The sequence below is a fragment of the Pongo abelii genome, chromosome 5, assembly GCF_028885655.2.
Source record: "Pongo abelii isolate AG06213 chromosome 5, NHGRI_mPonAbe1-v2.0_pri, whole genome shotgun sequence".
Classification (NCBI taxonomy): domain Eukaryota; kingdom Metazoa; phylum Chordata; class Mammalia; order Primates; family Hominidae; genus Pongo; species Pongo abelii.
In genome coordinates, this window is record NC_071990.2 from 88,867,077 (window position 1) to 88,894,904 (window position 27,828).

General features: G+C 40.2%; 1 protein-coding gene across 4 annotated transcripts; it reads right to left on the reverse strand.

The window, feature by feature from the left end:
- On the reverse strand, positions 1-27,786 carry CNR1 (cannabinoid receptor 1). Of its 4 annotated transcripts, none has more exons than XM_054557848.2 (2): positions 27,625-27,786; positions 1-5,879 (listed from the first exon to the last, which is right to left on the reverse strand). In XM_054557848.2, the coding sequence occupies exon 2, from the start codon at positions 5,814-5,816 to the stop codon at positions 4,398-4,400; it is 1,419 nt and encodes a 472-aa protein (XP_054413823.1). In that variant the 5' UTR covers positions 5,817-5,879; positions 27,625-27,786; the 3' UTR covers positions 1-4,397. The 4 variants fall into 4 exon arrangements, with proteins under 4 accessions (XP_054413823.1, XP_009240349.1, XP_054413824.1 ...); XM_009242074.4 differs by lacking the exon at positions 27,625-27,786 and adding an exon at positions 26,233-26,322; XM_054557849.2 differs by lacking the exon at positions 27,625-27,786 and adding an exon at positions 24,687-24,709.
- Positions 27,787-27,828: the final 42 nt, after the last annotated feature.

The window sequence follows — 27,828 nt, forward strand, 5'->3', positions numbered from 1 at the left end:
GCACTTATCTCTTTTCTGTGGTTCAAAATGTACAATGCTCATAAATTCTTTCAATTTATATTGTACTATGTCTGTTAAGTCTCAATTTACACATTATGAATGGTATGTTTGTTTTAATTTACTGCAAAATCAGTTAAAATCTTTAATGAAATAATGCTTTTTAAAGGTGTGGTGGCCTTTTCTGCTTTATTGTGTATAAAATAGCTTCTTGTGTGTTTTTCCTACGTTAAAAATAAATAGATTAATCCAATATGTCCCCACTTTTCAAGTAAAGTCATAAGTGCTTTTTGAGGAATAAATTAGTTCGGCAATCTTTTAGAAATTAAATCCTTAGTATTTTGCCATCAGACTGTGAAATAAGGCAGAGTTCAAAGGCATTTTATGTTCTTCATGGTAATCTAGAATTTTTATTTGATTCCAGGTAACTTTGGACAATAGACATGATGAGATGTTTTCTCTTTGAATAAGTAACAGTTTAATTACACCATTGAAATAAAATATACTATGGGCTTAATACATTGTAAATATTACAGAAGAAGTACTACTTTGCTATAGTAATTTAATGACTGAAGCTACATTTAATAACAATCTTACCAGTACTTGTATACAAAGTATTATACAGATTACTAACGAAGATATTGCAGTGGTTGCAACGATGTTACCAGCTCAACAAACATCTAACAATACAATATTCTTCTAAGAGGAAAAGTAATAATGTTAGATTTACAGACATTAAAGAGTCATGTTTTCCACTTGAAACATTGGAAATAAATTTGAATCCAGATACAAGAAAAGGTTTCCTTTCTTGGGAACTCTGATCCCCAGTAGGCCTAGTACAGTCAATTTACATGAAGATAGCATTTAAGATGCCACGGCAATGTAAAGAAACCCTCCCATCTGAAAATTACTGATTTCTAGGCCACTGCTCAAACATCTGACTTTTTAGAAACCTATTTACATACATTCAGCCCAAATCAGTAGATAGAATGTTTTTTTCTATATTACAATAGGCATTGTTAACATTTCATCAGAAGGCCAGTGCAAGACAATTAATTGTTAATAGCCATTGCCCAGCATTTAGGAGATTTTAAAATATAATACAAATATACAGTTAGAGTGTGAGAAATCTAATTGTGTGCATGATATGGGTGGTCTCTTTTATGGACATGAAATGGCAGAAATTAATCAACAGGACAGTAACTAGAGCGCTACTCATCCAGGGCCTAATTCTCATCTGGTGGTTGGGCCTATTTCCTGCAGAGTGGATTTAGGCAGCAAAAGGTCCTTGGCATTTAATACCAGATAGACTTAACTCAAAAGTGCCAGAGAGGCCTGGAAATCATCTCAAGTGTAGGACAGATGTCTACAGCATCTCTCAGATTCATATCCTTTCACATATATTTCATACAAAATAGATCAGAGGTTCCTCTTGGAGGCAGCCCTACTTGTCCAAATGAAACATTCTAGGACTGATTCATCATGACTCTGATTTAAAAAAATGAGCAGGTTGGGAATTCGGCCCTTTCTGAAGACATGTGTGATGGTAAAACGCATGGTCAGGGCAAGTACATCATCCTCAGAGGAAAGTAAGATACCTCTGATGTCAGACCTTATAAAACTTACTTAAATTTAACTCATATTTAAAGTAATGGATCTAATTATGGGGCTAATTAATGAGTGATATTACCAAGTGGTAATTCTAATGAGTGTATTCATTGGGGACAACGTTTTCGTCACTTGGGTTAAGAAATGATATGAAAAGTGTCAATGTGAATCTAACTAGTTTTAAACCTTTTTAAATGAAGGTTGTATAACATACGTGATGATATTTCACAGATATTTCTTAGAATATCAATAAGCACCAAGTTTAGTGCTGTCAGCCCCATTGTCCCTTAATTTATTATATGTGATTTAGATCTTGAAAGCACAACACACTATAAAATCTACATTGCATACGCACAAATGCAGTTTCAAAAATGAATCGTGAAATTTTTCTACCATAACAAGAATTTCGTCTCTACTAGCTCTTCATAGCTGTGAAAAGAGCATTGGTACTGCCTGGTGAGCTCTGAAATATGTGGATTAATATTCAAGATGATGCAGGACAAAAGACTGGCAATTCTTAAATGGAAACTAGACCCTGCCCTGGTGAGTTCTTCTTGTCAATAATCTCTCCTTTCTTTAGAAAGAGATCTTATTAATCCTCTAGCACCCTGAGCCTTCATCTGCACATGACAGAGAGGTAAAGTAAAGGAACCAGCAGGCAGATTCAAGGTGTGCAGACAGACAATGCAAAGTATCTCACAAGCCACATCCTGCCTTAGAGCGTGAACTGTAAGAAGGGAAACTGCCCCATCAGGCTGCTTGGGTATCTCGAGAGCTAGAAATCACCAGATAGATGCCAGCTCTCTACTTCACTTCAGACTATGTAGACCTTGGGGCCTTGTAGGAGTCATGTTTTATCTGTATAAGAAGAGATTATAATTAAAATTTGTCAGGGTTAAGTAGATTCTTCATCAATATCATTCCTTACTGGAAAAAGGCCCAACAATGAGCACCCACGGTGCCATTAAGGAGTATGAGACCGGGGTGTAAGAAGAAAGCAGCTGTGTTTATCTTCATGCTTGAGTGTATCTTGCTAACCATGAGCAAAGGAGAGGTCTGTTCCTTAGCCCAAACCTACCAAGACAGAGCTGGGTGCTCAGCTGTCACCAAGGGCATGTGGGCAAAGCACAGATGCAGCATATCTAGACGTCAATGCCAAGTGTGTCGGCTCTTCACTGCCGTTTTGTGTCTCATCCACTGTCTGATTCAGCTTTTTTAGCCACATGGGCTGGGTGTGATAGTCCTACTTTAATGTGATGTATATAGTGCATACTACCTACACACGCTATTGAAAAATGTTGTCATTTGTTTTCCTGTAGAACTGTCTTCCTTTTAGTGACTGACATCTTGATCAATATTCGGTGCTCAGAAACCAAAGTACTCTCCTTTCCCGGCAATGACACTATAAATACATCCCTTACTTGGATGTCTGTCATTATTTCTTGCTAAACACTGGTCTTATGTAATACCTAAAGGTCAATTTAGTAATACTTGATCCAATCTCTTAAGGAGGGATGGGGTGAAATTTTTGAATGGTTGGAGTCAGTATTTTTTATCAACAAGATTACAGGAAGAACTCAATTTTAGAAACTGAATCCATGTGGAAGAGTGCAGCAAGTGGTAATAGTTTACACTTGGTCACAGTTTTCTCACTTTATGACATTACTGTAACAGTTACAGGACAGAAACACACATACACACATTTATATTCACACTCACACACAGTATAATTTTACTGATCCAGACACTACTTCTTTTCAATTAAAAAAAATGAAGACTGTTGTCTGGCCACCCAGGCATGAAATCTACTTAAACCTGGAATACAGGAACACAATACTATTCAAGTAAACAGCAACTGCACAGTGATAACAATATACATTAAGATTAACACATGCTGTCTTAAGAGATCCAGTAATAGCTGAAGACTAAAGAAAGTCAGAGATGTCGCTCAAAAAAAGTCAATATGCTTTCTCTCTTCCATTCTGATTATAATCCATTAGAACAGCTATAGTCCAGAAGACAATGTGTCTTCCTATGAAAATGCAGGGCTAATAAATTTTTAAGTGTGAATGAATTCTGCCCAATATATTGAAGTCTTCAAATTCTTCTTGTTGAGGTAACAGAAAAATAAACCTTTATGGTTTTTTCAGTGTCAAAATTAAATAGAGATATTTGAAGAAATACTAAGGTTTATTTCTAAAGTTATATCATGGGCAATAATATAGAAAAAAAGTGCACTCATTGACATGTATCCACTGCTTGTCCACTGTTCTCATAAAAGTCTACCTTTCAGTTTGCTGAACTAAACAAATATTAATAGCACATAAACACTGATACACATCTCACAGGACATAATACATTTTATAAAATATCTCTAGTACTATAACTTGTAAAAATGGACATCTCTGATACTACGGACAGTTACATTTCACATTATAGTGAAAGTTGTGGTTACAAAGGCATTATTCATTTGATGGCATTTTTCGATGGGTTCTTAGACTTCCAGTTGTGTAGCCAAAGGTTTCCCTCCTATTTCATTGAGACTTTGAAGGATCGTTCAGTCACTTAAGCAACAGGCTTTCTTCACTGTAAACCCCTGGAGAATGGAGTTTGGGTACCTAAACTATGGAAACATTAGCAAACTGATAAGTGATCATGGTGACAATCACCTTTTCACTGAGCATGGTAAACTTAAAAAAATATAACCGAGGAGACAACAGACTCTTCTAGATTTTGAGCTTAAAAAAAAAAAAAAAAAAAAAATTTCCTGTGCTGCCAGGGAGGCCTCAGGCTCACAGAGCCTCGGCAGACGTGTCTGTGGACACAGACATGGTTACCTTGGCAATCTTGACCGTGCTCTTGATGCAGCTTTCTGCGGCCCTGTGAACACTGGCTGCGTTGTTTGCGTGTTTGTGCAGGCAGTCCGAGTCCCCCATGCTGTTATCCAGAGGCTGCGCGGTGCCTTCACAAGAGGGAAACATGCTCCGGAAAGCGTGTCGCAGGTCCTTACTCCTCAGAGCATAGATGATGGGGTTCACGGTGGAGTTCAGCAGGCAGAGCATACTGCAGAATGCAAACACCGTCTTAATGAGCTTGTTCATCTTCCCAAAGACATCATACACCATGATTGCAAGCAGAGGGCCCCAGCAGATGATCAACACCACCAGGATCAGGACCAGGGTCTTGGCTAACCTAATGTCCATGCGGGCTTGGTCTGGCCGGGTCACCTGTACCTTCCCATCCTCAGACGTGTGGATGATGATGCTCTTCTGGGTGCCACGCTGAATCATGCGGACGGCATGGCTGTGAGCCTTCCAGAGAATGTACATGTATGCATACACGATGAACAGAAGCAGTACGCTGGTGACCCCGATCCAGAACATCAGGTAGGTTTCATCAATGTGTGGGAAAATGTCTGAGCAAACGGATTGCAGTTTCTCGCAGTTCCAGCCCAGGAGAGGCAGCACGGCTATCACAATGGCTATGGTCCACATCAGGCAAAACGCCACCACGGCCTTGGGCCTGGTGACAATCCTCTTATAGGCCAGGGGCCTGTGAATGGATATGTACCTGTCGATGGCCGTGAGGAACAGGCTGCCCACGGAGGCAGTGAAGGAGGCCGTGACCCCACCCAGTTTGAACAGAAACACGTTGCGGCTATCTTTGCGGTGGAACACGTGGAAGTCAATGAAGCTGTAGACAAAAATGACGCTCCCCAGGAGGTCTGCCACCGCCAGGCTGCCGATGAAGTGGTAGGAAGGCCTGCAGCGGAGGCTGCGAGAGTGGAGGATGACGCACAGCACCAGGAGGTTCTCCAGGACCGTGAAGGTGCCCAGCGTGAGGGACAGGACTGCAATGGCCAGCTGCTGGCTGGGGTTCAGGACCATGAAGCACTCTATGTCCATGAAGTTCTCCCCACATTGGATGTTCTCCTCATTCTCCTTGAAGGACGAGAGAGACTTGTTGTAAAATTCTGTAATGTTCACCTGGTCTGCTGGGACTAGCTGGGGGTTGTCTCCCGCAGTCATCTTCTCTTGGAAGGGACTTCCCCTAAAGGAAGTTAAAGGGAATTTCTGTGGGAAGTACCCTAGTTTGGATGCCATGTCACCTTTGATGTCTTCGTACTGAATGTCATTTGAGCCCACGTACAGGAGGTCAGTGGTGATGGTGCGGAAGGTGGTATCTGCAAGGCCATCTAGGATCGACTTCATAACCTCAGTCTTTGCTTAGGCTGAGCTCAAAATGACTGAGAAAGTGACCCGCAGGGGGCAATCCTAAGAGGAGGGAAAACAAATAAGCTGAATGGTGAGAAACAGGAAGAATAAAAACAAAGAGACACTGTAAATGTGGCAAATGTACTGTCATGGCAACTCATTCCTGTCTCTGAACAGTAGGAGGTCAAATTCTCATCAGATTCAATCAACAAAATGAGTAAGTTACTCAGAGAAAAGCTCTCCAAAGTTCGGGGATGGCGTGACACACACCAGAAACATACGACCTTTTCATTATTTAAACCCTCTCTATTGAAGTCAGTGTGTGAATCCAGGAAGGACCTCCAGGGCCAAGAAGACTGAACTAAATGAAATGTTTCTTGGGGACAATGTCCATTTCATAGTCACGTTAGGAAGTGTTTAGCACCTGGCTTCTCCTATCACATACACATGGTATCCCAGTGCTGGTGGGGGCTGGTGAGAGCACTGATGTGTCACAGGACCCCGACTCTTGGAGACCTCACCTTGTCAGACAAATGAGACTAAATGTAAAAGACAACCAAAGAATAAGACAGTGTAGAATCAAGTGGTGAGTTGTGTGGTCTGTGTGTTACTTGTAGCGGGGGAGGAGGGAGCTAGTGAGAACTGAGGAAGCTTGAGGCCATGTGGGGAGAGATGCTCCTCAAGACAAGTTTCTTCACCCAGAAAAGGAGAGGTCTGGACTGAGCCATGGCTGACATGACTTCTAGGATGTCCACATCAACCAAGAAAAATGTCACAAAGACCAAACTTGCAATGAGGCGTATAGGAAGACTGAGGTTTTTTTTTCTTTCTTTCTTTCTTTTTTTTTTTTTTGATGCAGAGTCTTGCTCTGCCACCAGGCTGGAGTGCAGTGGCACGATCTGGGCTCACTGCAGCCTCCGCCTCCCCAGTTCAAGTGATTCTACTGCCTCAGCCTCTTGAGTAGCTGGGACTACAGGTGCGCACCACCATGCCCGGCTAATTTTTGTATTTTTAGTAGAGACAGGGTTTCATCATATTGGTCAGGCTGGTCTCAAACTCTTGACCTCAGGTGATCCACCTGCCTCGGCCTCCCAAAGTGCTGGGATTACAGGCGTGAGCCATTGTGCCCGGCCAAGACTGAGCTTTTTCACAGCGGGGAGGAGGATATGGAGGAGGCCTCCTGACAGCCCCCCTCATGAGTAGGTTGGTGACACAAGTGTGCCTGGTGACAGGAGACAGGCGGGAGAGTGTCCAAGGATTTCCATGTGAACAGCTAAGAGGAAAGGCCCAAACTTTAAGGCTCTTCGATTCTAAGCTAAGCAATTTGGTTTTGTTTCAAAATAAACAGCCAGAGAACTGATCTTACTATTTATAAATGTTTGTTTAAAATGTGGGCTATTCATTTCTTTAGTTTCTTTTTCAAAATTAGAAGTATAGAGTGAGATCTATGACAATTAAAATAATAATTAAAACAATGTATTACTTGTTAATTGGCATTTGTTGTTCCTGAAACATATCACACTGTATGGGGTTGGGGGAGAGAAAATCACTATTTCAGAAAAAATTTTTAAAATGTTGAACTAACAATAAATGAGTTATTAATTCAGAGACCCTACATATCTGAATAATTCATTTATTCATGTATTAACAAATTATGGAGCATCCACTATGCACTTGTATTATGTCTAGCTACTATACTAGACACTAGTGTTGACAGCATCAAGAAAGAGTCCCTGCCCTTGGCCGGGCACAGTGGTTCATGCCTGGAATCCCAGCACTTTGGGAGGCTGAGGCGGGCAGATCATGAGGTCAAGAGATTGAGACCATCCTGGCCAACATGGTGAAACCCCGTCTCTACTAAAAATAAAAAGAAATTTTAAAAAATTTAAAAAAAATTAGCTGGGCATGGTGGCGCGCCTGTAATCCCAGCTACTCAGGAGGCTGAGGCAGGAGAATCGCTTGAACCAGGGAGGCAGAGGTTGCAGTGAGGCGAGGTTATGCCACTGCACTCCAGTCTGGCAACAGAGCAACACTCTTGTGAAAAAAAGAGTCCTTGCCCGCATGAAGGATATGGTCTAGCAGAGGAGGCAGGCAGCTGACTCAGAAATTAAAAGAAAGCATGGGGAGAGCTACAACTGGGGACGCACAGGATGCCCTGGGGACACCCAGTCTAGAGGGCTGAAGGAGGCTTCCCCAAGGAAAAGGTATTTATGCTAAGAATAGGTAGCATCAGTGTAGGTGGGGACAGGACACAGAGTCAATTAAAATAATTTTATTTAATACCCTAGTGTCATGACTCCTAAGAAAAGTAATTTGGAACAGGCATAAAGTGCTAAATGTGGCCCACCTTCCCACATTCTGCCACCTCCACTTCCAGGATCTCATCACTGCTCACCAGAGTTAGGGCGCCTGCTTTCTGACCAGTTTTCCTGCCCTTCTCTAGTCCTGTTCCTTTTTGATCACTTGCCACACAGCTGTGGGGGTGATCTTCATAAATGTATGCTGATTATGGGACTCCCCTCTTTCAATGTCTTTGCCCTAAAAACCAAATATAAACTTTCACGCAGTTTCCCTTTCAGGCCCAGGCCCTCCAGACACGTATGCAACTCTCGCCTGCCTTCTATGTTTCCGTCCAGCTGAGCTCCTTTCCAATTCTGACCCTCAGGCTCTTGTCCTTAATACTCTCCACAACCTGTCTCCCTAAACAGGACGGCTTTCTATCTCCCACCTGCAGGATGAAGTCCAGTAAAAAGTTTCCTGTGATGTAGCTCCTGCTCACCTCTCCAGTCTTCTTCTTGCCAGCCCTGGCCTTGCCACTTGGGCTACACCAGATGAATTTTAGTTCCATAAACACAGCAAATTGACTGCTCTTCACCTCAGTGCTGTTGCTCCCATTGCCCCTTACACTCCTGCTTGGTCAACTCCTCCCCATCACTTTGATGTCACTTCTTGCCATAGCTCCCTGCTTCCCATGGCGATGAACACCCTTTTCTGGGCTCCCAGAATACCCAAACAGAGTTCTATCATGGTACTGACCAGATTTTCTAATACTTCTTTGTGTTTGCATCTGTTCCACTACTTCTTCCCACCCACTAGACAGTAAGTTCACTGAAGATCTTACAGGGGACTTTATCTTAGTATCTACTCAGCATTTAGTAGAATGCCTAACACACAGAAGAAGGCTCCAAATAAGCTGGTTGATTGAATATATCTATTTCAAAATAGAACAAAAACAAGAAGCTCTTTTCTACCCAAGGAAGGGGAAGGATTCTCCCAATGTTGATAAAAAAAAAATGATCACGTAACTTGAATCAAGGTATCTAGCCTGGAGAGCTGCCCAATCCAATTGAGCTAGAAATATCCTCTATTTAGGTAAGGTTATTAGCATTTTAAATGAAGCTGCCTATATAATTATCTAGTCTAAACTCTCACGGAATGAGCTATATGCAATAAGCAACTTTGGCTACAGAGAGGTAAACAAGAATATTGGCAATGCCATACCAAATGGTGAACAGAGAAAGAGCCCTCAGCACTAATGTGACAGGTAAGCCAGAAGGCTCCCTTAGCTCCTCCATGGTTGTGTAACCCTTTTACAAGATCACTGTAGCCTGTGATGGCAGTAGGAGGCACTGCCAAACTGAGGGCCCCGAACCTCCCATGGGTAACTTCTATCATCACTAAGAAAATTGAGGGTTTTTTAGTCTGGGCTTCTGAACCAGTTCTGCATACCTCTCCTGTAACTGTCATAGAATAAAGCAGATGGGAGCCACCACCTACTGGACCAGAGGCAGGAGCTCTAGGGTACAAGCCACACAGAGGCACCCAGTGTGCTGGTACAGTCTGCTAACGCCAATCAAGTCAAGGTAGTGTCTCAGGGGCAAAGGCTAGTGGCTATAGAAATAAAGGATGCAGAAATAAAAGACCAAAGACCAACAGCCAAGCCAGTTGCCCAGTGCTTCCGGGCTCCTTTATCTAAAATATTTCCTGAGTTCCTAACCTCAGCCTGGCTCCAATGTTAACTCTCGAGTATCCTTAGGTTCCCTGTTCATCTGTCTGTCTGTCATATCTTTTCTCATATCCTCACCTCTTCTAGAACATGCTCTATATGTCCCACCATTTGGCTATTTCTCAGGAGTCAACTCTTGCTCTTTGCAAACTTACATTTGCTCAACAACTCCATTTACATATGAAAAGTTTTCATCCATAATCAAAGGGACACAGAAGACAGCCACAGTGTATGAGAGCTGTTCCTTACATGGTCCTGGCACATCCACAAACCTAACTTTTGCCTTTCGACTCCCACCCATACTTAAACACCAGGCTTACTGGCCCTGAGTGACTTGCTGCTCTTTGAATACACCACCATACCTGCACACCTTCCTCCTTCACCTTGTCCCTTCTTTTATCTGGATAGAAGCTCTCTGCCTACTAAACTTATGTTTCCAGGTCTGTGCCAATGCTACTTCCATGTCTGAGACCTTCCTGACCAGCCCCTCCCACTAGGTATAACTAGTTCCCCAGCGCATCCTTCTATTACAGGCCTCATCACGTCATATAATGAGGAGTTCATATATTTATTTCCATAACTAGAATGAGATTTCCAAACACAGAATGGCATCTTTTTTTCTTAAGTGGTTTACCAGCCTGATAGCATGATAGCAGGAGAGCAGAGAGCTGAGTTCCCACAGAAATGTTCACCTGAACCTAATAAAATGGCAGTTGAATTTTTATTAGGTGGTACCTTAAAACAGTGATTTGCATTTGCCTTTTTCTTAAAATTAGAGGACAGAAAAAATAATTAATGCAATAGACATTTAGCCTGAAAACCAGAGTTTGAGCCTCCATCTCCAAGTAGCTCCTGTGAGCCATTCCAGTCATCTTCCCATTCCTTATGCCATCTTCCCTCAATTAACTAACTCCCCCTTTACACTTTCCAACTGGAAGCTAGTTTATCAGAAATTTTGATTATCTTTATGCATTAGATTCACAAGATTCAAGATTCAAAAGGTACAGAAAGACATACAGAGAAAAGTCAATCCCTCTCATCCCTACATCCCAGCCACCTAGTTTTTTTTCTCAAAGGCAAGGAATAAGTTTCTTGTTACCCCTTCCAGAGATACTCCATGCATATTCACACAAATATATGTATTTACCCCCTCTTTGTTTTCTTTTTAGCAAATAGTAACTAACATTATTATACATACCTTTCTTTTCTTCTTAGAAGTACACATTGTGAACATTTCCATATTCGTATATAAAACCTCTCTCTTCATTCAGCTGCCTTAAGGATCTGTTAGATGAGTGTGACCAGCCTCCTACTGATGGAGGTTTAGGTTATCATCTTTCGCTATTAGAAATGATGCTGCAATAAATTGACTCCAACCACAGATCACTCAGCAAGTCACTCAGGGCCAGTAAGCCTGGTGTTTTAAGTATGAGTGGGAGTCGAAAGGCAAAAGCTAGGTTTGTGGATGTGCCAGGACCATGTAGGGAACAGCTCTCTCATATATTGTGGCTGCCTTCTGTGTCCCTTTGATTATGGATGAAAACTTTCATATGTAAATGGAGTTGTTTAGCAAACATAAGTTTGCAAAGAGCAAGAGTTGACTCATGAGAACCTTTTCACATTTGTTATGGCATTGTGAGTAGTCTTTCTAGTCACCTAAGTTCCTAACTTGGACTTAACTATGACACCTCCTCTTTCTTGACCTCTACAATCAGGTAGACCACTAAGTCTTGCTGGTTTTCCTCTTTTAAGCACATAGAGAGAGCTTCTTATGGACTGGTGACACTGAGCCTATTATATATATATCAATTCCCTTATTTCACAATGGCCCTATGAAGTAGGTGCTATTATCTCCATTTTCAGACGAAAGGCATAGAGGGTAAGTAAGTTGCTACAGGCAAAGCTAGTAAGTAGTAGAGCAAGCACTGCACCCAGATGAGAGCCACATTTCAAGCCCTTAATAGCTCCATGTGGTTAGTAGCTACCATACTGGATAGTGCAGGTCTAGGGCCCTTGCTTGTAACTTTTTCTGATACACTGTCTCTCTAAGCTAAGACAGGGATATTACCATCTTCCTTGTTTTCTTCACTGATTCCAACCAGTCAAAGCACCTAGTCAATGGAATTAGGAGTTAGCAGACCAAGATTGGTGTTAGATGGTACTTGGGCAATCAGTCTTTTGAAGCCTCAGTATTTCATCTGTAAAATGGGGATGAGGATGATGAAAATAATGCCTAAATCGCAAGAACTGATCTGAAATTAAATGAAATTAAATGCATGTAAAACATAGTGCCTGACACAAAAGTAAGTCTTCAATGGGTATTATTATTATCATTACTTAGTATTATGGCTCTTTGCTATATACTATATACTAATTATATTGTAAGAATATATTATAATAATATAATACATACTAATTATATCTCAAGAATGCTCATTGCCTTAATTTTTCAATCTTATTTTTGCCTCAGCACTTAAAACATGAAGCAAATAGTAGATATATAGAGACATGGGTGAGGGATGGGGAACCTTTATTGAATGTCTCTTATATCCAGCCATTTGAGAAACTTTACATATATTCTATCATTAAATTGTCAAGGCAACCCTATCAGGTGCTTATTTATAATCCCCATTTCACAGATGAGGAAATGGAGGCCATTGGATGTTAAGTAAGTTGCCTAGAATATGATGGATTTCCAGATGAATCAAAGTTTCTCAGACTCCACAGTCTGGTTTTAGATTTTATGTGACGATTTCAGAATTAACAGTAACTAGGTTAAAGCCATTTTGCATCTTATATTTAAGTCTTCTGGATTCTTAGAAATGTAAATTAAGGCATTTTGCCAATAGTAATTAATACTACCTGCTACTAAATCCCTATTTCCTATCAAAGCTCATCTAGGTAAGTCTGCCTACTTGCATGGCCCTAAAGATTAAAATTTAGTCACTATTTGGAAGAGCTATAAAGCTTCTTCAGTGAAGACAAAGGATCACATATCTTATTCCAGTAATGCACAAAAAACATGTTTCTGTGACTTACTTTAGATTAAGATCACCACCAGTGTGATCACAATTTCCCATTTTAACACAACCAAGCACTTTCATTAAAACAAACTAGCTTGTTAAAATGTAAGCTAGGGCATGGGTGTGGTTATACGATAATAGAGTAATTTCTGTCCAATATAAGCCAATTTAATTAAAGAATACAGTTAAAAATATATGAATTTTATGTAGTTCAAAGATCTCAGTAATGTTGAAATACTATTGTGCACAGGCTATTTTAACAGTTAATGGGATCATGGCAGGAAAACTGCTCTCTGCATTTTGATAATTCTTTCCTTTATTTCTACATTTGGATTATTATAGTAATTTCCACCTTATTATTTTTTGCATCAACAGCTTTCTTTGAGAGTTCATTACTAATATGGCTTAGGCTTTGGGGGACGTAGCTGCCATTAATTTTGTTTTTCTTTGCTACTGGGAAAATCATAATTGGAAATTTCTAGCAAGATGTGTAGATGCACCTATTAAAGAAGCAGTTGGTTTTTATTACAGTTATAGTAAAAGAATGATTGAATGACATATAAGGGAATTTTCCTAGAATTCTGCTTTAAAAAATATAGCCAACATATTCTAACAGTGTAAGCTATATAAATCATGACTTCATAGTAAAGATAAAAATATTTTAAAGTATTAAATCCATTATTTTTAAAAAATCACTTCAATTTTTAGACTAATATCATCTATTCTTTTTGTCTATTTCTCTACATGCAAACCTGCCTCTCCACTACCTCCTTCCAAGAAAACCATATCTATCAGCTAGCAAGCTATGGTATCATCAAAGGAATTTTGTGGGTATGGCTGCTGCATAAAGTTTTTTTTTTTTAATGTTTATCCAGAGTCTTTATTTTTATTCGTATAACCACAAAGGGTTTAAAATGTCCATGTGTTCTAGGCTGAAAACACTGTAGAAGTATTGGAAGGACTGGTGCTCCCTGATATATTATAGACTGCTTTAACCCATCATACTCCTTCTCTGATATTCTAAGTTTCTAAGTGCTTTAAAGAGAAAATGGCTGGCACAGTGTCTACATTGACAGGAGTCCAGGATGTCAAATGCAGAAGTTCCAGGCCCTTGCTTAACTTGTTGTTTTTCCCACTTTGTTGGTTCTGTTGTTCGCTTGGCTGGCCTCATAAAAGAACCTTGTGAAGAGTTCAAGAGAATGCAGGTTCCAGTGGATATATTTGTTGGTTACTTTCCATTCATTTCTGGGAACAAGTCTGTTTTCTACTAATCTGATCAAGAAAATACTGTGCTAATGTGTTTCTCTAAAGTTAGTAGGGAAAATTTTAGTTGACTCTTATAACTGCATTACGTCTAAGTCATGCTGTCAATATACACGGCAGATGCCATAGGCCAACATCATAACCTGATGAACGATGTTTCCACTCCAGTTGAATGGGCAATGAGTCTTTTCTAACTCTTACCTAATCATTAGAGTTTTGGAATTATTAAAGAAGCTTGGTCACTTTTCCCTCATCTTCTACAGCAAAGTGAAATAATTGATTGACTTAATTATCCTGATAATTCAGGCAAAAATACATAATCTTTCTTCCTTATATTAATGTCAGCTCCTTTTCCTACATATGAAAGAAAATTCCATTATATTGGTAATGCTCAATTGGCTCTCATACCTTCAGTTCTTCATGTATTTTGTAACACAAAATAGAAGTTATTTAATGCACCATTTTCTCTAGTCTATTCTTTACTAACACTATATGTGAGTGTTATATTTTTCATAAAAATATATCAATTGATATGAACTTAGGACATTAAGAGACTTGTAAGACTGTATTAGACTGTATTTCTGTTCAAATTTAATGTGAAATATGCCAAAGATTTCACATTTAGAGACTAGTTAAAACAATTTCAGGGCTCAAGAAAATGATGTCTTGCAACTTCATTGGGTTAGGAACTACGTGGTGATGATGCTAAAAAAACAAAGCCTCTTGAATTAATGATACAAATAAACTCATTTGTTGATCTGTATAACAAATTCCATTTACTATTTAATTTTGCTCTTCTGTTTAGCTGTTTCCTCCAATTAAGAGTGCCTTGGCATTTTTCTTGAGAGAGAGATCTTTTCTACATACTGGGTAAAGAAAGCAATTTTATTTTATTTTTTTATTTTTTGAGATGGAGTCTTGCTGTGTCACCCAGGCTGGAGTGCAGTGGTGTGATCTCAGCTCACTGCAACCTCCACCTCCCGAATTCAAGTGATTCTCCTGCCTCAGCCTCCCAAGAAGCTGGGATTACAGGCGCATGCCACCACGCCTAGTTAATTTGTATATTTTTAGTAGAGACAGTGTTTCACAATGTTTGCCGGGCTGGCCTTGAACTCCTGACCTCAAGTGATCCGCCCACCTCGGCCTCCCACAAGTGCTGGGATTACAGGCGTGAGCCACTGCACCCACCCGGAGAGCAATTATTAAAGCAGCCTTCCACTAACAGAGAACATACAAAGTTTTCAATTAAGTAAAAGCCATGGCCATATTCAAAATACTCTATAAAATTGTCTTTATTTTGCATATGAAATTTGGTCATTAAAAGTGGAAGGTGATATATTATTCCAGTCCACAAAATGTGTAGAAACTAGTAAACAGGCTCTTACTTTTGCAGTTCATTATCAAGGAGTCCATAGCAACAGTGAAAAGTATGCTACATGATATCCAATTGTGCAGCACACCTTTCACAGTTTCTTCTCTCTTCATCTATCAGTGAAGGCATATTTTCTCTTTGAGTCCATAAGCATACAAATTAAGTCCAACTAAAAGCCAGGTCTTATTTCTCCAGATTGAAATCTGAGAGAATTTGGGTAAATGCACAATAGAGAAAACCCTAATTTCCAAATATTTTCATTTAAGAAACATTTAAACTTTTATTATATGCCAGTCATGGAAAAAATATATTATTTTTCCTTAATATTTACATGAAGTGGGTGCTATTACAATCTCTATTCCACACACTCAGAGAGAAAAATGCTTTACCCAAGGTCTCTAACTAGACAGGGCAGAGCTGGAACTTCAATCCAGGTCTGCATAATTCAAAGCCCTTGCTCTCAACACAGAGTTCCAAGAACCATTTAATAAGACACCCTTTCATTGATTTACAGGGAAGAAGAGTTGGTTTGGGAGAAGGTACACATTATCTAATGTGTACATGATAATTTTACACAGTAAACAACTGAAATCTGAAGGAATGATCTGTTGACAGCAAAAGGGCTGCCCAAAGCACTTGCAAGTCATCCTTGCTCCATGGTCTTCAGGAACAAAGTATGCCAATTAACTATAAGGTATAAATCCTAACTCTGCATTAGCACCTTGTTTGTAGTCACTGGTGCTAATGGCAGTAACAGGCAAATAAAACCTAAGTCATTTTTGCCACTATTTTGTAAGGGGAGGTGTTTTTTTGCTTCAATAGTCAATTGTCAGGAATATAGATGGTAATGACACTTTCCACAACACCAGTGAGACATGAATAGGGCACCTTCTTTAGGTCTGAATGAGACATGCTTATTAGTAAATGAAAGCTTCAAACATCCATTCCCTACATGGAAAAATTCAAACACTCAAAATCACTCAACTTCCCACCATGAGCCATGAGGTTTTCTTAGACCAGGGAGAAGAAGACTTTCTGTGGCCCATTCCTAAGTTCCTGGCTGGAATCAAGGTAGACCAATTATATAAACCTTGCATCATTTGTTGTTCCAACAAATGAGTGACCGTTACCATCTCCTGGTGCCCAATGGATGTAAAACTGCATTACTACAGCAATGTGGCTAATAGATATAAAGTTATAGGCCTTCAAACGCTTGGTTTAACACATTTTTATTGGGCATACAGTCTGTGCCTAGGATTGTGGACATTATATTCCAAGATATAACATTTTTCTGTGATAGATGACCCCCAAAATATATCCATGCTTCACACCCATGTAAGGGACATGGGTCAGGTCAAGAAAGCAAGGGAAATGGTTCTCCCCTCCACCCCTCCACCTCGAATACAGCCCACCCTTCTGTCTTCCTTTCCCTAGTTGAAAGAGTAGAATAGCTTATAAAAACATATAAAGGGAATAGATTTAATCATCAGATAGTACTGGGCTGTGTAAATTCTCTTTCTCTGCATGCTTTGAGATTTTCTCCCAGGAGAGGTGATGGGCATTGCTGAGCCATCCTGTAGTTGTCTTTATTGTGTCTAAACCCTTCAGACCATGAACACCTTGAGAGCTGGGAACTATCTTATAGGTCCTCTGCCTGGCACAGTGCCTGGCACAGAGTAGGTATTCAATACCTGCTTACTAAGTAAATGTTGGTATGCATCAGCAACATGGAAGATCGAACATAACAGAACAGCTTTTAACCATGGACAGTTTATTCTGGCATAAAGCCAGCTGATCATGAGGGCATTAAACCTGAATCTTGGTCTCATACAAACATCCATCTGAAAAAGTGTCCAAATGGGAAAATTATATTGAATCCATCAATTATTTACCCCAGGATGTCTTATTTCAGTATCACATAGAAATTATATTGATGGCAAGTGGAAGTTATGGGCAAAGATCAGGTATTTACTTTTTATTCCAATCCTTGTTCGGCCTGAGTACATATTATGAACTGCAAAGTTCAGCTACTTAGCAATGACGTATCAAGTATCAAGAGTCTTTTGTGACATGCACAACCTTAAATGAATCTTAATTGTATGCTGTTGATAGACCTTTAAAGACAATATATGAAATTACTATTATAATGGACTTTTTTTCTTCCCCCAAATGCACATTATTGTGCATTGATGTTTCCCAAATGGGTTTCTCCATTTGCAAGTGTGTTTCCAAAACAACTTCTCAAGAGAAGTCGTGAAAATTCAACCACTAGACGGAGTGGCTTTTATAAGCCCTCAGGAATCAATTTGTTATTCTATTTGGTGGACATAGTTCTTGCTTTGGTTGAGCAACTTCTCCTCCTACTACAACATTTTATGTATTTTACAACTGAATTAATTAAAATACAAATAGGAAAATATGTTATGGAGAGTTAAAATGGGTTATTACTACTGCCTACGAAAACTAAATTTCTAATTACTTTTCTGAGGCAAAAGGGCATTGAGAAAATTTAATATATTGATAAAAATTAATTTTGAATATCGGGAATTCTGCCTCAAGAAAGTAATTAAGAGTGAGAAAAGGAAAGCAGTTCTACTTAAAACAAATATGTTTAAACCAAGAGATGTTAAAAGTAAGAGGGGTGGTCTCAAGAACCCACAATCAATATTAATAACCAACTCATTCTATTTTATAAAATATTCAGCTTTCTAATTTCCAAATATGCAATCATCACTACTGGTCCTAATTCTGTGATGAAAAAGAATGGAAAATTAATCTCTATTATTGTAGGGACTAAAATGGAATATTTAACAAGAGAAATGAATCTTGGTTCAAATATTCATACAAATTGAGGACATAGTGACTTTCTAAATAATTCAATTCCTTCCTATCATTCTCTCACTAAAATAATTTTAAATAAGTTTTTATTATTGCGTAAATCCGGGGTTTCCTTCAGACATTATTTTAAAAACTAGGTACTTATGTATCACCTACTTTAGTCAAAATGTTTAGGAAATTTTCAGTGTGTGCTAACAATGCAAGACATAAACAGAAAAATATGCTTTCAAGATGTAAATAATTACATACAAACAGAACTGGAAGAACGAGGTTTCAGTAGCAATGCAAAATATGCTCTGGAAATGTAGTTGTGATTAAGAAGTACGTATGCAAATTGGATGCAAGTGCAGAATTTTTATGCCATTGAAACCATGAGGGTGTTCTATTGTATTCATTCCGGATCAAGCCCTTCTTAGGGTTTGTGTGATACAATTAAGAATTAAGAGATTCCAGGAACTGAAAAGTGTTCAGAAAAAGTGATGTGAACATACTGAATTAGTAAATAAGACAGGTACCAATGGGCTGAAAATTACAATGTACATCTGAAACACCAGTCTGAGAAGTTACACAACGGTTTGTAAGTGCATGCAGGGTTAGTCTATAGGTCAGTGGCTCTCAAAGGGTGGTCTCCCAACCAGAAGCATCAGCAGCATCTGGGAACTTATGAGAAACAAATTCTCAGGATCCAGATCAGATCTATGGAAACAAAAACTCTAGGGTTGGGGTGCATCTCCATTCTTAGCAAGGCCTTTAGGAGATTCTAGCACATTCTGACGTTTAAGAACCACTGTGAAAGATTATGGAGACATACGAAAGGACTAAATGAGAAGGGGAAGTAGATTTAACCTTTAAGAAGAACTAAGGTTAGATAAGAAGAAAGAATATTCTGTAAGTATAGGTTTTTAGATCATTGAAACAGATTGCTACGGGAGCCAGCTCAAGATAAAATAACCTCCCACAGAAGATCTTTATAACCGAGGTATTCCTATTTGGAACAGGATAATGTCATTTAGCCAGAAAATAAGAATAAAGAGTGGAGAACCTCTCCAGTTTTTTTAGTCTACAATCCAGGGCTTCTCTGGACTTTTTCAGGAAACTTTTTTACGTATTTTGTCCAGCAACGGAAAGTGGCTTCAAAATGTAATGTGTACTGATACAATACACAGATATATATTAAGAACTGCACACCATTTTCTCCTAATTCTATTTACAAAGGCTATGCAAAGCTTTATAGGGTTGCTAAGACATTTCCTTCACCACCACTGTGAAGGAACCCATGATTATTGAGCATAACAAGAAAAAACTAAAAGTAATTAACATGTCAGCTTATTTCTTTCAAGCTGGAAATACTTGTTTCTGTTCTTCTTTTCCCCCAAACCATAAAATACTACATCTTAAGAGACAAACCCAGGAAAGAACAAACTAAACTGAAAATTTTGCTGTAGGCCCAAGTAATATAGATCTACTGCAAATTATTTTACAGAATTACTCTGGTAATTATGCAATTTACACTTTTTATAGTGGACATATTTCAAAAATACCTAAAAGTTATAAATATTTAGAAATATATCCCAAGGCACTTAAATATATGACTCTGGGCAAACTGTTCTCCCTCTAATTATTTCATCAATAAAAATGGATCACAGATTACTCACAATTAGTTACTTTAGCTGAGGACTAAAATAATTCAAAGATTTCTCCTTTTTTGTTTATAAGACATTAGATGTCATTTCCAAAAGCAGCTGTGTATCTTCCAAAGTCAAATTCCCACATATGCAGAGACACAAAATTCTTTGGCCAATCTTGCACTTGTTTTAGTTATATGTTAAATTGTCTAGCTTTTGTTTTTCACATGCATACTGCCTGCTCACCACAACTTGTACAAAAGCTAAAGAAAACATTTAGCAAATTCTGGTAGCAATGCATTTCAATGAGCTGAAAATTGGATCCATTTAGCCAAACACCATGGAATAAACCAAAACACTCAGATCATAGTGGCATTACGTCACTCATATAAAGAATAAATAAATTTGATTAATTTTTAAATATAGCTGAGTTAAAAGCAAACACAAGTGACAAAGGTCTAGTACCTGAATGATCTTTTTTTTTAAAGACCAACAATTATATTGATTAACTTGCTATATTAAAAACATCATTTTTAGGCCAGGCACGGTAGCACATGCCTGTAATCCCAGCACTTTGGGAGGCTGAGGCAGGCGGATCACTTGAGATCAGGAGTTCAAGACCAGCGTGGCCAATATGGTGAAACCCTGTCTCTACAAAAAATACAAAAATTAGCCGGGCATGGTAGCATGAGAATCGCTTGAACCCAGGAAGCGGAAGCTGCAGTGAGCCGAGATTGTGCCACTGCACTCCAGCCTGGGTCAAGAGTGAGACTCTATTTCAAAATAAATAAATTAAAAATAAATAAATAAAAACATCATTTTTAGCTTTTTGACCTGAAGAAATCAATGTTATGAATTACCTAGTACAAATGTCCACATAAGTAGAAATTTATTTAAAACAAACTTAAAAATTTTTTTTTTCTTTTTTTTTTTTTTGAGGCAGAGTCTCACTCTGTCACTCAGGCTGGAGTGCTGTGGCTTGATGTTGGCTCACTGCAACCTCTGTCTCCTGGGTTCAAGCAATTCTCCCACTTCAGCCTCCCGAGTAGCTGGGATTACAGGCACGTGCCACCATGCCCGGCTAATTTTTGTGTTTTTAGTAGAGACAGGGTTTCACCACATTGGCCAGGCCGGTCTCGAACTCCTGACCTCAAGTGATCCACCTGCCTTGGCCTCCCAAAGTGCTGGGATTGCAGGTGTGAGCTACCGCGCCTGGACTAGAATTTGTTTTTTCAAAAGCATATTAGAATTTATCGCCAACTTGAATGTAATACTCCTTAAAACTTCACTCAATTTTCAGGACTCACATTGATTCCAATTTTCTTCTCTAAAGTTATGATCTAAAAGAATGAATAAAGAAATGGTGAAGGAAAGAGGGGGACCCTCTCATTTAAACATAAATTTTGAAAAACATAATTTCCTAATTAATTAAGAATCCAAATAAGAGTGGAAAAATAAGACATTAAGTAGTAAAATATTGTATTTTAGGGAAAAATTATTTGCCATTTGTGTTGACAGAAAAGGCAAATTAAATTCTTGCATTCAAAAAAATGCAAAATGTACTTTTGAAAACATTCAAAAATATAGAATATTATGCAATAGCACAATGGGTTAAAAAAGAATTTGCTCAAAAACAATGATTTCCATCTAACCAGTCTCTACATATTCAAAAACAAAAGAAAACAAAGCAAAGACAGCAAAACTTTGAGAGCTTTCCTAAAGTGCAGGTGTGAACATTTCTCCAGCTGGGGCTAAAATAGAATTCATAGTATTCCCAGAACAACTGCAATGACTCTGCCATGCCCATTTGCTCAGGTTTTGGGAGTAAACAATTCTTCCCTCAAAAACCCATACAAACTATGAACCTCGAGAATTCCATGGTGATTAAGTTATTAGCTTAACCTGTCCAAGTGAAACTTAAATTAGAGGCTGCCCATTATTAATTCTTCTATATGGAAAATACTTCAAATATATGGAAAATATAAATGGAAACTAGATCAAGAATATATACATGCAACTGACTGTCCTCTAAACTATTATAAAAAATATACTTTGTTTCATTAGGGGGCCTTGTTTAGTCAAGAAATATAACCCAGGAAAGCTTTTAGTAAATACTTTGATAAGAACTAAAGATAATTACACTACTTTATGTCATGACTTTGACCTCTTATTAGCAATATGTATTAAACATACCCCTTATCCATGTGAGCAAGTTTGAGATGGAAGTTGTTTGCTCTAACATCAAACAATTTCGAAAGCAGCAAGAGGGGTGACAGGGTCTACTAAAAATCACCCACCTTACAAACCTGCCCCCCTAACAAATTTCCTATAGTTTTAACTCACTTGTGGTAATGTTGTAATGTGTTGTATATAAAAAATATAACTATCTTAATATGCATTCTGAGATATGGTAATAACCTTCTGTATTTTCCTCCAACTTGTATAGCCCTAATTTCCAAAAAATAATAAACAACTAAAAGGACTGGCTAAAAAGAAACTGTCTTAAACCCATCAGTGTTTATGATAAAATTATAATCAAATGTGGTGACGCTCATCCTGGCATATTTGCAAGATTCTTAGAACGCATGGGACTGGCACAGATTTCCACCTATCCTGGAAAACAAGAATGGCCTTGTTTCCATTCAAGGTGGATATTTGCTTTAACTCTTCAGTGTCCATCTGCACCAGCTGCTTTGAATGCGGACACTTCCCCAAATTTGTAGTATTTATTTAAAATCAGAATTATATGTTCAAATGTATAAAGGCAACATATTTAAATTTTTATTTCAGTCATGATTTACATCCATAAAAATGTTTATACATGTAAATAAAAGTGAGTTTATATGTCCAGTTGTCCAAAATTATGCAATATATACTTTGATATTATACATATATTCTGGGTGAAGTTACTATTTCTTTTAATCCAGGAAACATTTTGGAGAAATCTGAATTTATAAAGTCAATCCAATCTAATCTAAGAATATACAGAGAATTAAATGCTTATCAAAGTATTAAATAGCAATTCAGTGGCAAAAAGTTGAATCCCCCAAGTCCCCAAAAGCAGCATTCATGCAGCCATAATATAAACTTACCATTTCTCTGAGAATAGGATTAGGAAAGAACTGGAGATTCAGGGAAGAAAACATGAAGTTAAAATTTTGGCAACACAAGGTGTATAAACTGATTTTGATTTCCTCTTATTCTTTGACTTCTCTACCAGTCTTCAGTATGTAAGAGAAAAATCAGCAAAGCAGGCTGCCTCTCAAAATACAGATATGCAGTATGTAAACCTGGCCCTAGCACAGTGTTTCAAACAATGTTGGGTCCAGATTGTTTTAGAGTCAATAGCAGAATTATAAATAATTTAAACCCAAAGCCTGGTTTCACTCTATTTGTCAGTTCAATTAGAAAATGATAAATACAAAAATAGAAGAAACAGACTTACACTGGTGGAGGCATGGCATCCTTTTCAGCAGGGAATGAAAGCTCTCATCTATGTTCTTTATGCAACTGAGCTAACATGGAATTTGGTAAGTAAGATGGAGTCTGTCCTTTAGGTTACTGCCTGTTATCATCCTTTAATTGCTTTAATTAACATTTAATTCACTGTATATTCTTAGATTAGACTGGATTAACTTTATAACATAGATCAATTCAGATTTCTCCAAAATATTTCCTGGAATAAAAGAAACAATAACTGTCACCCAGAATTCTTATAAATTCAAGAAGCTATAACCAAATCTTTCATTTTGCTAATTATGTGTCATTAGGTATTTTCAAATTCAATTTGTTACTCTTGTTTTTGCAGCGTTCCTGCATAGCTAGTTATGGGAAATAATCCCTTATTAGGCCAACTGTTTTCTGGTAAGAAACATTTGGTAAGCGTGGTCAACTATAAACTGCTATTAGAAAGTTCCATCTCATAATAGTTTATTCTTACATAGCAAAGTATTTGAATTCTAATTCCAAACATTAATATGCAAGACAACCAAGGAGCCTGTCTAAATTTCCCCGTGGTTAATGTTGAGTCAAAGCAAAGAACAGTGTTATACGACTGTTTTGAAACAGTTTCTCAGGCTTTGCCTTAGTAATTAATAAGCTGACACTGCATACTAAACACTTATCAACACAATCAATGGGGCTGCTTCCTTCTTGGGAAAATAGGTAAACCGAATCAAAGAGTTTTCTTTTGGAAGAGGCTGAAATATGCCACAAATACAGTGGTTCTTTTCGAGAATTTCATTCCCAGCAGTTTCATCTTGGTAACATTTAACAATTTCACTATTTTACCATTTTGAAATGCCAAAAAGAACACACTGATCCTGCAGCTAGGCTTATTAGAGAAGAGCAATCTCACAGGCAAGACAGAGAGGAACATGGTCCACTGGGAAATGGGTAACAGAAAAAGACAGAAAACAGTGGATAACAAACAAAGCCAAGCACTACTTCAATGTGAGACCTGGTTTTCATCAGAATTTAAAACTTTACACACTAAATAATAATCACTTATGGCTTATTTAAGGTTCTAGTCATAACATTCTTCTTACATACATATATTAATGTTATTAAAATTCAGGGGCATGAATATCTAATTTGCTTTCCTAACAACGAGTATGCAAGCACAGTAATTTTATTTGTGAAAGGCCAGAATTGAGTATTTCCACCTTGTGGCATCATTTTGCCCCCATGGACACTTCGAAACACAATGAGACCTCTCCCCATCAGACACTTGATACATACCTCAGCCAAGAGCGCTCCTCGCCTGGAGTGGGAGACATCTTTGAAACAAAAAGAGTCGGTTTACAGTAAGTTCTCCTCATAAGCTAAAATGGGTTAGTTTTTTAAAACCATGTCCAACATCAAGTCTCTTGCCCCAGTATGGTAATTGCCATTGTGCCTACAAATAAGTGCCTGTAGTATGCAATGTTTAAAATTCTGGAGGTGCATGTCTTCTGCTCATGTATGGATATAATCTGAAAGTAATTTGTCTCACTTAAGAAACTATAAATGGCCTTTTATTTTTATAAAATTGTTCTTAACTGAGTTAGAGAGTGGGGGAGGGGGAGGAGTACCAGGGAAAAAAGGGGCAGAGAAAAATCAATCAGTGTATTTTCCCTTGCAAACTGTCAGTAGGGTAGGATTAGAAAAGCAACACTTTAAATCACATAAAGTCCTATGGGAACCTTAAAGGTTGGTTGCTCTGAGCTTCTCAATATTCTGCAAAATAGATTGATGTCAATGGCGACCCCACTAATACTCAGTGTCCACTAAGCTTCCTCTAAGAAACTGCATTTCCCCCATTGTTCAAAAGATATTAACTTGGTAATAAAAATGAGGAGAAGTTATGGGACACACAGAGATATCTTTCAACACCTTTAAAACCAGTAAATCTGTTCTAATATCTTATTGGATTACATGCCTGAGGAGGCTTAATATATCAAGAAATCAACAACAAAGGCAAGAATAGCACTTATTTGGAGGAAAATAAAAAAAGACGGGAGGCAAAATGATTAATACGTTACTAAACATTTGTTTTTCTCATCTGTTCAATTTTAAATATCTGAGAGACAATCTATTAGAATCAGAAACATGCATGTTACTTTTAAACTTCCAAATGACCAAATGACAGTTTCTCATGTCTATTACAGCAAATATATTTTTATTTGAGAGGTGATCCGTTTATGATTTGTAAGCCTTAACAAGAAATGTCTTTTAAAAATGCAACATTAACTGTAGTCATCTAACGGCTAGTTCTGAGTTAAATGGTTCCATCAACATTCAATTTTAGGTATTAGTTACATGGACATTTGTTTTTCCTCAAAGAGAAGTGGTTCCTGTAGCTTTTTCTTTATCAAAAGTTTATTATTTGACATACATCTGTTTATATGACATTTACTATTTTACATTAGTCAGTTTCTAGGTTTGCAGCAGAGATCGATGTATTTCCCTGGGAAGACTTAGCTGCTAATATGGTTTATAGGCATTCAGCACCAACTCAAGCGCCCGTTTTTCAAACATGCACGATTACACATTTTCTACAAACAGACATCAGTGCATACAGAGCCAGGTGCACACACATTCAATAAATAGTAAATGGTAGAAATCTCCAGAAGTAGCACAGATCACAGTTAACAGGCTGGGGCCACACAGCTAAGTAAACACCGACGCACGATTCGCTCACACGGAATAAGAACTCCACGAAGGACACTTGGGGACCACACTGGTCGTACCCGAGGGGGCGGGAGGCGGAAAAAGTATTTCCAAACGCAACTCTGCCAGGTCTTACCCTTCGCATCCCCTGGTCCTCGGGACAGAAGCTCCCTTGGCACCTCTCGCCCAGCTCAGGGGCTGGTTGTCCGCTAGAACGAAATGTCCCCCACTGACTACGGAGAGCTCTGCAGGGAGCGGAGGCCCCCGCCCCGGCCAAGGGAAGGCGCTGGCACCGCGGGAGACAAGAAGAGGCGGAGGCGGAAAAGAAGTGGAGAAGGAAAGGGTGGCAGAGGGAGTAGCGTGCGGGAGGCGGCGCCGGCGCCGGGCTGCTGGAGAGGCGAGGCAGGGTGGGGTGGAGTGGGGTGTGCCTCCGGCGGGCGGTCAGCAAGTCAGTCCGTCCGAGCGCCGGCGTCCCGGTCTCCAGCGCCCGCCCGCGACAGCGACCGGGACTGGCGCCCCGCTGCTCCGACCGCCGGCGAGCCTCGCCCCTTCCCCGGCTCTTCACTGGGTCCTCCCGCGAGCCCCGCCTGGCCCGGTGTGGGGCCGCCCGTCTCCGCCAGCCCGGGCGCCCGTCGCCTCGTCCCGCTCGCGCGGTCCCTGCCTCTCCCTCCGCTCGCGCTGTCTTTGGCTCCCTCTCGCTCCAGTCCCATTTATGAAGCGCGGTCCCATCACGTGTTAATGAGCCTTTGTCCTGCCCTGGCAGCGGCGGCAGCACAGACCCCGCCGAGGGAACTGCGCGGGGAGGGACCTGCGCGCAGCGCCCGTAGCTCCAAACTTTGCTTGGGGCGGGGGACCCGCCGCGGCGCCAGCCCTGGGGCCAGAGGGGACAAGCCTCTTCGGCCCGCGTCACCTACTTCTCCAATTCCTCCTCCTCCTCCGCCGCCGCGCTCCCGGAGGCCCCCGCTGCCATGACCTCGCTGTGCTCCCGGATACCCTCACACCCTGGCCAGGCCAAGAAGGGGCTCGTGCCTGCGCCGCCCACGACCTCGGGGCCATTAATCACAAGCTCCCGGGTAGCGCGCATCGCCAACACCTTGCGCGGGGGTCACGTCTGGGGCAGCGGGCTGAGCCGGAAGGGGAAGGGGAGCGGGAGCCCAGAGGCCGAGGCGCGCCGGGCCCGGGGGTGCGGTCTCGCGCCCCCTCCCTCCGCCCAAGGCCGCTCCCGTGGCAGGCGGCAGCGAGCCGGGCCCGGGGCCGGGCTGAGCTTTGGGACCGCGCTGCGCAGCCCCCGAGCCATTCGCTACCTGGCTGCGGCCGCGCGGCCACCTGTCCTCCGCCCTCGGGGCGCCGCCCAGCTTCGCGCTAGGCGCCTTCTCCAGCGCCCGCCGCCCCTTCCCGGCGAGACCACTCGGGCGCGCCTCGCCCGCCGGTCACCGATGCAAACAGTTGGGTTCCGTAGGCGGCTGGCTCCGCGCCTCCCGGCCCGGCGCGCCCCCTCCCCGGCCACCCGGGTTCCCGCTCCTCGCACCTTTTCCCTGGAGGAGGACGCCCCACTCCAGGGCCGGACTGGGGGCTCTGGGACTCGGGGGCGGCCGCGGCGGGCGCCTGGGGAGCCGCGGTGTGCTCAGCAGCCGCGGCAGGAATTAGGGGACATGCTCGTTAATTGTTTCCACCATCAGCCGCCGTCTGCCTCCTGTGTGCAAGGATCAAACCTTAATTGGTCTTTACATTT

Bases quoted from the DNA above. Each gene is read 5' to 3' on its own strand.
- CNR1 (XM_054557848.2), bottom strand. From the start codon at position 5,816: ATGAAGTCGATCCTAGATGGCCTTGCAGATACCACCTTCCGCACCATC.